This window comes from Orcinus orca, chromosome 6 (assembly GCF_937001465.1).
Source record: "Orcinus orca chromosome 6, mOrcOrc1.1, whole genome shotgun sequence".
NCBI classification, from domain to species: Eukaryota; Metazoa; Chordata; class Mammalia; order Artiodactyla; family Delphinidae; genus Orcinus; species Orcinus orca.
The window spans coordinates 26,974,945-26,989,800 of NC_064564.1; the positions used below are offsets into that span (position 1 = coordinate 26,974,945).

General features: G+C 43.9%; 1 protein-coding gene across 19 annotated transcripts in view; it reads right to left on the minus strand.

The window, feature by feature from the left end:
- The window catches only part of SECISBP2 (SECIS binding protein 2), a 40,179-nt gene that overhangs the window by 6,761 nt on the left and 18,562 nt on the right, over positions 1-14,856 (minus strand). For 17 of the 19 annotated variants that reach the window (XM_033429629.2, XM_033429625.2, XM_033429630.2 and 14 more), the window contains 5 exons: positions 14,394-14,526; positions 6,882-7,048; positions 6,038-6,176; positions 4,279-4,402; positions 3,422-3,642 (listed from right to left, as the gene is read on the minus strand). In XM_033429629.2, coding sequence (XP_033285520.1) covers positions 3,422-3,642; positions 4,279-4,402; positions 6,038-6,176; positions 6,882-7,048; positions 14,394-14,526 — 784 coding nt within the window. The remainder of the gene's footprint in view (positions 1-3,421; positions 3,643-4,278; positions 4,403-6,037; positions 6,177-6,881; positions 7,049-14,393; positions 14,527-14,856) is intronic. The other 2 variants (XM_033429618.2, XM_033429631.2) reach the window with 2 other exon arrangements.

Sequence of the window (14,856 nt, forward strand, 5' to 3'; positions counted from 1 at the left end):
TGCTTCAAAGCAAAAAAAAAAAAAAACAATGTAGGGACGGATGATTAAACAACGTATTTTAAATGAGTAACAAATCCTTGAGATGTCCATCAGTACATTCTTAGCTCCATTCTCTGCCACAGTCAGAGGAGTGGAGGCTTAAAGAAAGAGCAAGGTGGACTGCCAACTGAGTACACACATTCCCATTTTTTGGTTTGTCTTTTTAAATTTATTATTATTATAATTTTAAAATTTATTTTTGGCTGCTTTGGGTCTTTGTTGCTGCATGTGGGCTTTCTCTAGTTGCGGCGAGCGGGGGGCTGCTCTTCGTTGAGGTGCGCGGGCTTCTCACTGGGATGGCTTCTCTTGTTGTGGAACACGGGATCTAGGCACGTGGGCTTCAGTAGCTGCGGCACATGGGCTCAGCAGTTGTGGCTCTCGGGCTCTAGAGCACAGGCTCAGTAGTTGTGGCACATGGGCTTAGTTGCTCTGTGGCATGTGGGATCTTCCTGGACCAGGGCTCAAACCCGTGTTCCCTGCATTGGCAGGCATATTCTTAACCACTGTGCCACCAGGGAAGTCCCTGGTTTGTCTTTTAAAGGTGAAAATCCACAGGAGAATGCAAGATAAGAGCAAAAAAGTTTTGGAAGCTGAAATGCAAACAGTTGACTCAGCTGACCTAAGCCAACAATGGGAAAACCCCTAGACCCAGCCATTTACACCCTAGAATTCAATCCCCAGAGCTTGGCAGCTAACAGGCAGCACCGGGCACTTCAGAGGGTGAAGTTCAGATGAGGTGACAGCAAGTTGATGTCCAGACCCACTTCACCCAGCCGACATGCCAGTGCCAGGCCTCTGGTGAGGCAGATGGGCAGGTCTGTGGGACACTGGGACCCACACTTCTAACCGTGGGCGTAAGGACAAGGTCACAGACTCCCAGCAGGAGGTAAGAGAGTTCTTCCCCAGGGAATATGGAGTCAGAGAGACAGAGCAGCAGCCCAGCTGTCATCCTACAGCAGAGGTTCTAGCTTGGCATCCACAGCAGCAACTAAGAACTTACTAGAAATGCAAATTTTGGGGCCTGCTGGACCTGCTCAGGAAGAAACTCTGGAATCTGTGTCTTCACCAGCCTCCTGGGTGACTCTGATGCTCACTACAGTTTGAGAACCACTGCCCTCAAATGCAGCTCAAAGCCTTTAAATGCCAGCCCCACCCCCAGATTTCCAGTCAGCTATAATAGCTGTTAAAGACAAACAGGGGACTTCCCTGGTGGTCCAGTGGTTAAGACTCCGTGCTCCCAATGCAGGGGGCACAGGTTTGATTCCTGGTTGGGGAACTAAGATCCCACATGCTGCACGGTGTGGCCAAAAAAATTTAATAATTAAAAAAAAAAAAAGACAAACAGATAGCAGACACCGGTATCTGCAGAAACCTCCACCATGAGATCAAAACAGCAAACCACCTGGGAAGGGAGGCTATGCAGGGAGAAGGAAACCTCACATCACTATTATTCTCAGGGAGGAAACACATCCACAGAGGAACGGCAGCTGCAACACACAAAGAAACTTCAGAAAACAATAAAAATAGCTCCCAGAAATTAAAAATAATAGCAGAAATAAAAACCTCTACAGAAAGATTGAGACATAGTTGAAGAATCCTTACGGAAAACAGAACCAAACGAAAGAGGTGAAAGGAAGAGGAAAAGTCACAGGAGGACAGCAGTGCAGGAGGCCCAGCATCTGAGCAACATGGTTCCAGGAAGAGCCTAGAGAGGACCAACTGTAGGGAGATTCAGAGCACAAACCCAACAGCACGTCCGAGAACTGAGGGCACTGCCTGCAAACCACCCCACCTCCCAGAACCCTGCGCACAAGGAATTTCCCACAAGCTTCCAGAGATAAGGGAGAACAAAGGGGAAAAGGTCAGAAACCAGAAAGCCTGGATTTCAAGCACCATCTTCTAAATGTGCTGCCATGTACCCTTTCTCTCATAAGCCACTGGGGGATGTGCACACCCCGAGACAAAGGAGTGCACGAGAGCCACTAAACACCACACCCCAACAGGAGATGGGGGAGGCCGTCCCCAGGACGACAGCTGCACAGGAAGCACAGAGCCTGGAACGATTCCAGGAGAGAAGCTGCAGAATGCCCGATGCACCCATTGCCTTAAGAGGTTCAGGCAGCCGGGTGAGAGCTTGAGGAGTGATTCATTTCAAGTTCAGCGCCTGCCATGGGACTGTGGTGGGGACACTGCCAGCACACAACCGAATAGGCAGGTCCCAAGACCTCTTTCTGATGGCTGGGACTGGACCTGCCCTGAACTAGGACGGGGATAAGCCCACTGGGCTGGCAATGAGCAGGTCCAGCTGCTGCCCTAGTGCCCCTGGGTGCTGCAGGCAAGTCAGGAAACCTCAAGTCTTCAGACTGGAACAGCAACCAGAAAAGCTCAGGGCTAGGATCTGGACTGGATCCCTCAAAGTCCAGTTCCAGCCGAGTGGAAGTTTACACTGAAGGAGAGAGGAATAGGACCAGAGAAGGACTCCGAACACTTACACGAAGATGGAGGACCAGTGTCTAAGTGACGGCATTCTGCTCTTAACTGACAACCCCTCTACTGCGCAGCCTGAGGAGGACACAAAATGGACCACCCAAGGGCCAATGGGAGGTGTCACAGACGTCCATCTGTCGGTCACCTCGCCCAGCGTATCACATCCCGAAAAACGGAACCAACCTTCCAGCATCAGTAAGATGGCCAAGTGCTTGGACAAACCCATCTTTTTGTTGTTGTTGTTCTTTTTATTTATTTATTTTTGGCTGTGTTGGGTCTTCATTTCTGTGCGAGAGCTTTCTCTAGTTGCGGCGAGCAGGGGCCACTCTTCATTGCGGTGCGCGGGCCTCTCACTGTTGTGGCCTCTCTTGTTGCGGAGCATAGGCTCCAGACACGCAGGCTCAGTAGTTGTGGCTCACAGGCCCAGTTGCTCCGTGGCATGTGGGATCTTCCCAGACCAGGGCTCAAACCCGTGTCCCCTGCACTGGCAGGCAGATTCTCAACCACTGTCCCACCAGGGAAGCCCAACAAACCCATCTTTAATCAGTGGACAGATGAGTTAGTCACAGACTGAGCAAGCACATTTAAAACGGACAAAAGCCCAATGCAGGGACCGCCTAGCTGCCAGTCACAAAGCCTCTGTGGTGCGAGTGACCAGTAACCACAAGAGGCCTGCGCAGGCCAGCTGAGCCACACTGTGAAGACCACAGCCTGCCTCACAGAGGAATGCACTGGCTGATCCCATAAACTCTGGAAACAAATTACTCAATTAAGAGAAAATGAAACAAACTGAGGTGCCGAGGCCTCGGTGCCCCTTAGCTGCTGATGCGTGTGTGGCAGCCAGAGGGTGTGTAGTGCAGGGGGCCACACGCCAGGGACGCCACAGCGCCCTTACCTTTCGACTGTATCTTCTCACAGTTGGGGGAGATGATGACGCATTTCAACTTTTTGAGCTTCAGATGTTTGAGAACTTCCCTCAGCCCCAACACAAGTCGGCGTTTGGTCTTAGCCTTGACTGGATCTTTCTGGTACATACGATCTTGGAAACGAACCAGCTCTTTCAGCAGGTCCGTAACACAAGCGTCAACTTCTTTACTGAGCATCTGGCTGCAGTAGCTGAAAGAAACGTTAGACACAGTCACGTTTCCACTGGCTGCGACACTCCAGCGCACTGCTCCTGGCACACCTCAGATGAGGGGGACAGCATGCCACTTTCAAGAAATCACGCTTTGATGAGCAATACTAGTCAAAAAGGTGGAACTCCTGATAGGATGTTATGAAAGGTATGGATGGAGGCATCCTCTCCAGCCCTAACTATAAGGGACAAAAGACCTCTGGGCCCCATGTCCCCAGGGCAGCCACTCCCGGGCACCTCTCCTCATGAAAAAAAATGTTTGGGGAGTCTATCCTGAAGAAAAGTGGGAGGGAAGGAGGCGGAGTGCCCTAAGAAATTACATACAGAAATTACACAACGAGAGGGGAACCCAGATGCAACGGGCTGTCACCTCACTACCCGTTCCCCCAACCACAGCTTGGATTCAAGGGCACCTCTGGCATCACGGCACTAGGACCTCTCGGGAGCAGATTAGGTAGCCCTGGCATGTGTTACAACCAGGTCCTAGCCACCTTCCACCGGGAGGATGCAAACACCGGGGCCCAGATGAGCCAGTGGGCGAAGAACTCAACGCCCAGTGTCAGAGTGAGCACAGTGCCCCAGGCCCCACTGCAGGAACAGCTGCCAGGCTCACTCACTCCCTGAACCGCCGGCTGTGGATCTTGGGGCAGGCGTCCACCTCCTTCTGGGGCTCAGCTCCCAGCTGGTCTTCCGACTTGCTCTCTGCCACAGAAGCACAGGACACCAACTCTTCTGTTCCCCCTGGAGTTTTAGAGAAAGAAGTCACAGCATGGCCCCTCCAGGGCTCCACACACAGACTGCGGGGACTGAGGCAGGGAATGCTCAACAGCGGCAGTGTCACCAGAGCAGCCAGACTCGGCGGCACACACCCGCCACATCCAGACACGGCCACCGAGTGTCACAGCAGGCAGAGGAGTGATGGGAATGGCTTGGGAAATCAGAAGAACCGGGCGACTCTCTGCACTGCCTAGAGGTGCCTCCCCGCCCCTTATTTAGTTATTTCTTATTTTTATTGCGGCAAATATTTGCAAAATTTACCATTTTAACTGTTTTTGGTTTTTTTGGCCACACCACGCAGCATGAAGGATATTAGTTCCCCAACCAGGGATGGAACCTGAGCCCCTGGCAGTGAGAGCGTGGAGTCCTAACCACTGGACCACCAGGGAATTCCCTAACCATTTTTAAATGTGTGGTTTCAGTGGCCAAATTTATTTTTTAATTTTGAAATTTAACCTGAAGTTCTTATCAATAAGTTTTAAAAGCAGGTTTATTAGTTCTCAATTTTTTTGCAAATGCCTGAAACCATTCCTTTATCAAATAACCCTTAAAAGAGAAGCTGAACATCTAAACTGGGAAAGCCACAATAGGTGTGTTTAAATCCATCAGACAGGATTCAATAACAGCTTACAACACTCACATTGTTACTTCTAGACACTTCCAAAGTGCAAGTGCAATAACATCACCAGAGGAAGGAGTTCATCCACCAGGAAAGACAATGTCCCGTGGCTGGCCTCTCCACCACCCATAGGCGTAGCTTGTAAAACCCCTGGCAGCCTGTATGGCAGGAGCCTCTAGGCTGGGTAGCAGCGGACCCAACCCCAAGATCCACCCCGGGGAAATGCCAGCAGGAGGGGTGCTCACGTCCCCTATATACATCCCACGCTGCCACAGCACCTGTGCTTCTAATAGCCCCAAAGTGGAAACGCCCACAACACTCCCATGCCACCTGGCACGTTTGTACACCTGGATGCTATGCAGCAATGACAATCTGGTACTACCTCTACAGGCCACAGATATACTGCTGGCCAGAGGGGCACACACTACAAGATTCCACTGGAACAAAGCCTGAAAGCTCACGGGTAGGGCTGCAGACAGGGCTGAGGCCTTGAGCGGGAATCATGGGGACTGTGGGGCTGATACAATTCTGAACTTGGTATAAAGTCCTCAAGCTATATGCTTCTGATTTGTGTACTGTTCTGAATGTATAATTCACTAAAATGCTTACTTAACCCATTTCTTGTATGACACCATGTCTCACACACTTGTGGGCAAGCAGCTCTGCAGTTAATGGTGTTAATTCTCACGGCACTTCAAATTGCGAGGACCATCCAATGTCACACAGATCGAACTCAGGGGCCTCACCCCTCTGTCCCTCTCACCCCTGAGAAGCAGAGGCACCAGAAGCTCCACCTGCCCATAGGGACGTCCTCTTACTGTCAAGTTAGGAGACTGAAAACTTCTGCATTCCCAAGGCCCAACGCCCACGTGCTTTTACCACACAGGGACAAGGGCTGGGCAAAGCCCAGACAGTTGGCTGTGCATACGGCCGCCCCCGCTGAAGGATTCTTTAAGAAGCAAACCAACAGAACTCGGTACCTGAGGGGTCAGGCTGCCCGAGGGCCTGGTCGTCACCACCGCTCTCTCCATCTTGCACATCGTCACTGGCAAAAGCTGGGCTCACAGCATTTTCTTGGAGACGCTGTTGCTTTCTCTCCTGCCGCTCTTTCAAAATAATCTTTAAAATTAAATAAACGATCAAAACATCTAAATACTTGCACTTAAAAATAAGCTCTTCTGCAAAATAAGCCACCCAAGTTAAGCTGGTTGGCACTGTGCCTGTTTGTGCCCTTACTCCCCACCCACCCCCATGGGTGGGCCCAACCCTCTCACCCACAGCCCAGGAGCAGCATGTTCCCCCTGGGTGCACAGAGCAGGGCATGTGAGAACTGGGCTCTGATGCAACTGTGCAGCTCAACTGTTACCTGGCCCCAGGCAAGACATGCCTTCCTCCATCTGAGACCCACCACACTCCACAGGCTGCTTTGAAAATTAAATCAAAGAACGTGTGCCAGGAAGTGTCCAATATTTACCAAATCTGAGCACTAGACAGATTGCCTTGGGTAGAACGAGGGTAAAAAATGTGAATGAGAACATACTCCCCCATTTCTGGTTTTCTGTCCATGTCATTCCAAAGCATTAAAATAAATAAATAAGGTCTCCCCCTCCAGCAGCTAAGGCACCCTGCTTCACTCGCTCTAGCACACCATGTGGGAAGAGCAAGGGATCATCTTTCAGAAAATCGTGTACCCATCTTGACAAGAGCAGTTTCAAATGAGAGTGAAGGTTAAAATCTAAAAATGTAAGAGTCGAAAGGAGTAACACAGATACAGGAGAGTCTGTAGGTTTTCTCGCGCCCAATTTCAAACAAAACACCACACACCTTCTTCAACGAGGTTGGCTTCTTGGCCTTGGGGACCTCCCTCTGCTTCCCCTTCTTCATCAGGGGGGCGCTGGAGTCTAAGGGGTTGTGCGGGGTCTTCACCTGGCCAAAGCGGTGGCCCTTCTTCCCTGACATGGAGTCTTTGGAGAGGACGGGCACCGCCCCGACTACAACACAGTAGGGACACATGGCTCAGGCTGCTGCCCGCCACCTGCCTGGCTCCAGAGGGCAGGCTCGCTGCAGATCTGTCTCAGGGGCTCCTTATGCTGCCCGCCCATCCCCACAACCTTCCTCATCCTCATCAAATTGTCCCTTAGAGAACCAGCTTCCTATCCCTGTAATCAAATCTCCTATATTGCTCCTATGTTGTAATCAAATCTCCTATGTTGTAATCAAATCTCCTATGTTGCTCAGTAAAATCTGATGATGTGTGGGTCTCATTTTTTGATTAAGAATTTTTCCGGGTAGCTTGTACTTAAGATTTAAGATGCCTTTTACTCCACCATTTTCAGTTGACACTGCCTTTGCAGGAGTTGGCCACTGGCTTCCCTATGCATACCTTCTACCTCACTACCTGATAAAATCCTAGTTATATTTCAAGTTGATTCTCTTGAGTTTTCTAGACATAAACATACTTTCCTAAATTCCCTGCACAGTGTAAATACATGACCACAATCACTACTCAGTACACTTCAACTGCATACTATGGTTCTGTTCTACTTCCCACCTTGTTCCTGTTCCCAAGGAAATAGTTAACTTGTTCATACTTTCCCCCTACTTTTTAATTAGGAAAATTTCTAAACACATACCAAAGAAAAAGAGAATGTATAACAACAAACTCAGGTACTCACTGTCCAGCTTCAACAACCATCAGTATTTTTCCAAATATATTTTACCCACCCTCCTTAATTTTGGAATATATTTTAAAAGTGCTGTGTAGACACAGGGGTGACTCCTGGAAAGGCAAGCCAAAACCAAAATAAAAACAAAAAAAAAAATAACTGAGCAGAGACATCAACAACCACACACTGTGAGGAAGACAGCCACCAAATTCAGACCAAGGCAGTTCCTTACACAAAACAAAACAAAAAAACCCCAGCACAATCACTACTCTCAGAAGGAAAAAATCAAATCCAGAGTTGCTACAATATATTAACTGAAATATTCAGTATTCAACAAAAAATTTTTCAAACTTCCAAAGAAACAAGGAAGTGTGACCCATACTAAAGAAAAAAGGAAGTTAACAGAAACTGTCTTTGAGTGCTCCCAGCTGTGGGACACAGATGACCAAGACTTCAAGGCAACTATGAGAATAGATGAAAACACAGGATTTCATTAAATACAAATAACAAAGGAGAAAGGCTCAGTAGCAGATTTGAGATGGTAGAAAAATCAGTGAACATGAAGATAAATCAATAGAAACTATTCAATTTAAAGAAAAATTTTAAAGATTTTAAAAGATTGAAAAAATGAAGACAGCCTCAAGAGACCTGTGGAGCAACAACAAACATACCACTATACATATAATGGGAGTGCCAGGAGAGGAAAGAGAAAAGACAAAAAATATTCTGAAGAAATAATGGCCCGAAATTTCCCAAATTTGATGAAAACTTTAATCTACAAAGCCAAAATAGGATAAACAGTACCCAACCAAAGGTAGGATAAATATAGAGATTCCCACCTAGACATATCATAGTCAAACTGTTGAAGGTGGAAACAAAGAAAAACTATGGAAAGTAGCAAGGGAAAAACAACTCACCACAGAAAGTGGAACAACAAGACAAGTAATATCTGACGTCTCACTGTCAACAATGGAGGCAAGAGGGCAATGGAATGCCATTCAAAGTATTGGGAGAAAAAAAAGTCAACCAAAAATTCTATACCCGGCAAAACTATCCTTCAAAAAATGAATGTAAAATATAGATGTTCCTAGATAAACAATGACAGAATTCATTGCTTAATTTACTTATTTATAAGCAACCACTTTATTTTTAAGAAAATAGGATTTTTAAAGTAAAGGAAAAAATCAACAAAGGAATGAAAATGGTACTCTATATTTAACATAAAATAAAGCAGTTAAGGATGAACAGAAGAATAAATAAGAATCAGAAAAAAATAGCAACAGCAGTAAATCCAACCAAAGTAACAATTACATTAAACATGAATGAGTAAAACACCCCACTCAACAGGCAGAGATTGTTGGCCTGTATAAAAAAGAAAGCTCCGACTATATGCTGTCTACAAGAAACATATCTTAAACACACCGTCTGCTAGGTGGCCAGGGCTACTCTTCCCTATGCTGCTGGTAAAAGCATTCACCTCCTCTTTAATCTGACCAGCCAGTTGGGAAGGCCTGACTTGGGCTCCAGAATAGACATAAGCCTCCAAAGGCCTTTGACTTAAGTTGTGTTCTGGCACAAAAGCCCCACATAGGGGTACTTGGTACTGGCTCATCTAAAATAAAGAGGAACCCTGAATTCCTCTTACCTAATTTTTACTTTTTCTGCAAAGAATGGTTCCATTACTGATGTCAAAAAGGAAGGTGATGGACATGTCGGTATTTGGGTATTCCTGGGATCTCTGACCAAAATGTCCTTTCAATACTACCAAAATCCCAACCTTACAATCTGACAACCTCAAATACTTAAAAATATCATCTGATTGAAGGCCCCCACTCCTTGCAAAACTGTTTATGTACTTCATACACAACTGCATCTAAAAGGTCCAACTTGAAACTAGTTGCAAAATAGCCACCTCATATAGCCTCAGAGGTAGTTCCCTCACTTTTCCTGCTTTTACCTTTGACTGGAGATCTAGAATGCTCAGTCAGTAGTTTACACACTTCCCTGCAGGCTCCCCAAGAAGCTACATTCTTCAGAATCAGCGGTTGGCCAAGCACTTTGCAGATTTCTCTGGAAAGGCCAACACTGCAGGCCTTTACCAAACAGAAGATGAGCTGAGAAAAGCAACTTTGAGGAATATCTAAGAAGGCAGTGGTCCCAAGTTTTGATATATGTAAGAATTACTCACACATGTGATGTATAAAACTGTGGATCCTGAAATGAATAAAATTACCAAAATCATTGAGACAAAGAAATTTAAATACAGACTGGATACAAGATGCTAGCAAGAAATAATCATTAATATTATTAGACGGGAGGATGGCAGAGTGGTTCAATTAAAAATAAAATCACCATCAATTAGAGATACTGATGTATTTACAGGCTAAATGACCTGATGTCTACAAGTACTTCAGGAAAAAAAAGTAGAGTTCCAGATGCAACAAGACTGGCAAAATGTTGTTAACCGATGGAGCTGGGTAATGGGCACATGGTGGCAGTATTCATCATATTCTCTCTACTTTTGATTATGTTTCAAATTTTCCACCACAAAAAAGTGAAAAACAAAGACAAAACAAAACAAAAAATCCCACTGTGTGCTTGTTAAAAACACCTACTGCCCTTCCCATACCAAGTGGTTCTAGTGTACCACTTCTGAGGTGTTCCTGGAACCTGCACTTTCAGCTCACTCCCAGGCAGTGCCATTGTTGGCAATCCTGGGGATACTGTGTGAAAAAGAAACACTGGGTTCAGGGACACACCGTCGACTGGTGCCTCAGCCACACTGTACGTGGGCTAAATTAACTGCATTCAGACATTTTAAATTTGTACTCTGGGCTTTTAATAAAGGTCACTATGAAACTCACTAAAACTTACTTCTGCTGTAGCCATGAGAAGGCTATTTGGGAAACTGCTGACTATATCATTCAGCAGCCCATATAAAATCATCTGCCAGAGAGTGTTCAGAATTTTCAGCTTCAAAATAATCCCACCTCCACTCCCATCAGAATGGCTAAAATTAAGACCAACAACATCAAATGTTGATGAGGATGTGGAACCAGGAGAACATTCATATATTACTGGTGAGTGTAATATGGTACACAGGCAGTTTGGAAAACAGTCTGGCAATTTATAAACTACATACCACGTGGCCCAGCAATTCCACTCTCCCAAGAGAATTGAAAACAGACACTCAAATACTTGTACATGAATAATCACAGCAGTATTATCCACAACAGACAAAAGGTGGAAACAGCCTAAATGTCCATCAATAGATAAAGAAATTGTGGTCAACAGAATATGATTCGATCACAAACACTGTTGAAATAAGATACATGAATATGGATGAACATCAAAGACATTAAGCTAAGTGAAAGCAGACTGACAGAAAAGGTCGCAAACTATATGATTCCATTTATATAAAATGTCAGAATAGGCAGATCCATAGGTAGTTGCCAGGGGCTGGGGAAAGGAGGAAAATGGGGAGCTTAATGGGTAGGGGTTTCCTTTTGGGATGATAAAAATATTAGGAACTAGACAGAGGTGATGGTTACACAACACTGTGGATGTACTAAACGCCACTAAATTGTACAGTGTAAAATGGTTAATTTTATGCTACATGAATTTCATCTCAATAAAAAACAAAAAGAACTACTGACATACATCTACAGTGTAAGTCACAAAAATATTGTGTCGAGTGAAAGAAAACTTACACAAAGAAGCATATACTAAGATTCCACTTACATGAAGTTCTAGAACAAGGACAAACTAGTCTATGGCAGAAAAAAAATCAGAACCATGGTTGCCTGCGGGTAGCAGCAGGGAATGACTGGAATGGGAAGGGGCTGAGGAAAATTTCAAGGGTGTTGACGATGTCCTACATAGCCACGAGTCTACGTTACACAGTTACACATTTGCCAAAAGGCTTCAAATGGTGCACTTAAGATCTGTGCATGTCACTAAATGCATATTTTACCTCCAAAGGAAAAGAAGAGCCATAAATAAATACTGAATTCTAGTAAATGATATGCATGCTGTAACACTTGGGGGTAAAATACAGTGGTGTCTGCAACCGACCTTAAATGCAGCAAAAATAAAAAACAACATATTGATGAATGGATAAATCGGGGTCAGCAAACTTTTCCTTAAAGGGCCAGAGAGCAAGTATTTTAGGCTAATGAGCATATGCATACTGCAATGCTCAACTGCCATTATAACTCAAAAGCAGCCACAGATAATACTTAAATGAACAAGTGTTGGCTGTGTTCTAATAAAACTTTACAGCCAGCAGCCAGCAGGTCATAGTTTGCTGACCTCTGGAAAAATTACGAGATTGAAAAAAATTAGAATCTAGATGGTGAGTACATGGGTGGTCACTGCATGATTTTATTCGGCTTTTCCAGATGTTTGAAAATTTTCAAAAGAAAAAAAATGCTACCTCCCTCCCCTGAAGAGACAAATCATGTTTATCCTTTCTGGGATTAATGCCATAATAAAATCACCATCAGTTAGAGATGCAGATTGAGGTATTTATAAGTAAAATGACATGATGTCCACAAATTGCTTTAAAATGCTTCAGAAACCAAAAAAAGTAAGCTTCTTTACCATTTCCTTGGATACCTATTTTTCACTTTTAAAGTAAATAAACTGCCTCAGAGGGAAACATATTTAAAAGACTATGGTGGCAAATGTGCATTATTTCTCTGTATAACATATTGCCAATTTTAACTATCTTGGCTCTAAGAGGTGTTTCAGAGGAGAGAATGACTGCATCACTACCAAGCCAACACTGCCACCCGCTGCGTTCCCATGGACAGGCAGGTAATTCATTTCAATCTGGTGAAGATTTATAACCTGTACAGGGCACTTACGTAAGACTTTTAGGTACACCAAGTCATCACATCAAGTGGAAAACCCATAAACCCATGTTGTTGTTGTTTTTAATGTTTATCTATCTATTTTTTGCTGCATCGGGTCTTAGTTGCGGCACGTGGGATCTTTTGCTGCAGTGTGCAGGGTTCTCTATAGTTGTGGTGCGCAGGTTTTCTCTTCTCTAGTTGTGGCGCGCAGGCTCCAGGGTGTGTGGGCTCTGTAGTTTGTGACACATGGGCTCTCTAGCTGAGATGCTTGAGCTCAGGAGTTTTGGCATATGGGCTTAGCTGCCCTGTGGCATGTGGGAACCTAGTTCCCTGACCAGGGATTGAACCTGCATCCCCTGCATTGGAAGGTGGATTCTTTACCACTGGACCACCAGAGAAGTCCCCAAAACCCACCTTTTAATAAGACCTATTTCTTAAAATCATCGTACTTAAATAACTTTAAAAATTTTGTGATAAAATACATATAACATAGAAACTACTATTTTAACCATTCTTCACAATTCAGTGGCATCAATTGCGTTCACAACGTTGTTGGAAACATCACCACTACCCATACCCAGAACTTTTTCATGCCCCGAAATAAAAATCTATCCCCATTAAACAATAACTCCTCATTCCCCACTCCCCTCAACCCCTGGTAACCGCTAATCTACTTTCTATGACAGAATTTCCTTCCTTTTTAAGGCTGAATATTCCATTGTATGTATATACCACCTTTTGCTTACCCATTCATCTGTTGATATACATTTGGGGTGTTTCCATCTTTGGGCTACTACGAATAATGCTGCTATGAACACTGGTGTACAAGTGTCTGAGTCTCTGTTTTTAATTCTTTTGGATACATTCAGAGGAGTGGAATTGCCAAGTCACATGACAACTCTCTATTTGGCATTCTGAAGAACCATGGGACTGTTTTCCAAAGTAAGTGCACCATTTAACATTTCCATCAGCAACAGTTCCAATTTCTCCAAATCCCCACAAACACTTGTTATTTTCCATGTTTCTGATTAGAGCTATCATAGTAGGTTTCAAGAACTGCCTCAGTGTGGTTTTAAGTTGCATTTCTCTAATGACTACCAATGTTGAGCAACTTTTCACATGTTATTGACCGTACATATACCTTCTCATGGAGAAATGTCTTTTCAAGAGCTCTGCCCATTTTTTAAATGAGTGTTACTGAATTGTAAGAGTTCTTATATATTTGGATCTTAAATCCTTATACGATTTTCAAATATTTTCTCCCATTCTATAAGTTGTCTTCTCATTTTCTTAATAATGTCATTTGGTACACAAAAGTTTTTAATTTTGATGAAATCCAATTTATCTATTTTTGCTTTTGTTGCTTGTGCTTTTGGTGTCCTTTCTAAAAATTCATCACCTAATCCAAGGTCATGAAGATTTACCTCTGTTTTCTTCTAAGAGTTTCAAGTTTTAGCTCTTATATTTAAGTTGTTGATCCATTTTGAGTTAATTTTTGTATATGGTGTGAGGTTGGCGGTCCAACTTCATTGTTAAGCATGTGGAAATCCAGTTGCCCCAGGACCATTTTTTAAATGATTGTTCTTTGTCCTTTTAATGAACTCAACAACCCTGTTAAAAATTCACTGGCCATAGATATGTGTGTTTATTTCTGGATTCTCAATTCTATTCTACTGGTCTATAACTATCTTTATTCCAGCACCACATTATTTTGATCATATATAAACAACTTTTGATTACAAGAAAAAACAGTCACAAAATAGTCTACTGAAAAAGACTTCAATCATTTGTCTGAAATGAAGAGACTCTTTTACCTGAGAACACCACTGGTTTGGAGGACTGCTTTGCATTCTGGGAGTGCTGCTTCTTTTCCAATGCGGTTAGCATTCCTCCCAAATCCAACTGTACTGGAATTTGGCTCTTCTTTCCACTACTTTTAAAATTATTCTAAAAAGTTCAAAAATCAGAAGTTTATTTATAATACTATATTTTACAAATTGTGCTTTTCATTTTATGATAAAAAATCATATAATTAATAAGATAAAACAGATATAGGGACTATAAAAATCTTAAAATTAAAAAAAATTAAAGTAATTAAAACCCCAGTCAATTCCAAATTATCTGCCAATATTACCACCAACGTTGTTTATTTTCTCCTCCTTCTTTCATAACACTGGTTTAATTAAACCACTTACACGTCTGCATCTCCATTGTGAATAACAGCATACATCTACAGATAAGGAACCAAGACTTGTATAAAGTCCTGGGCTACGAAAG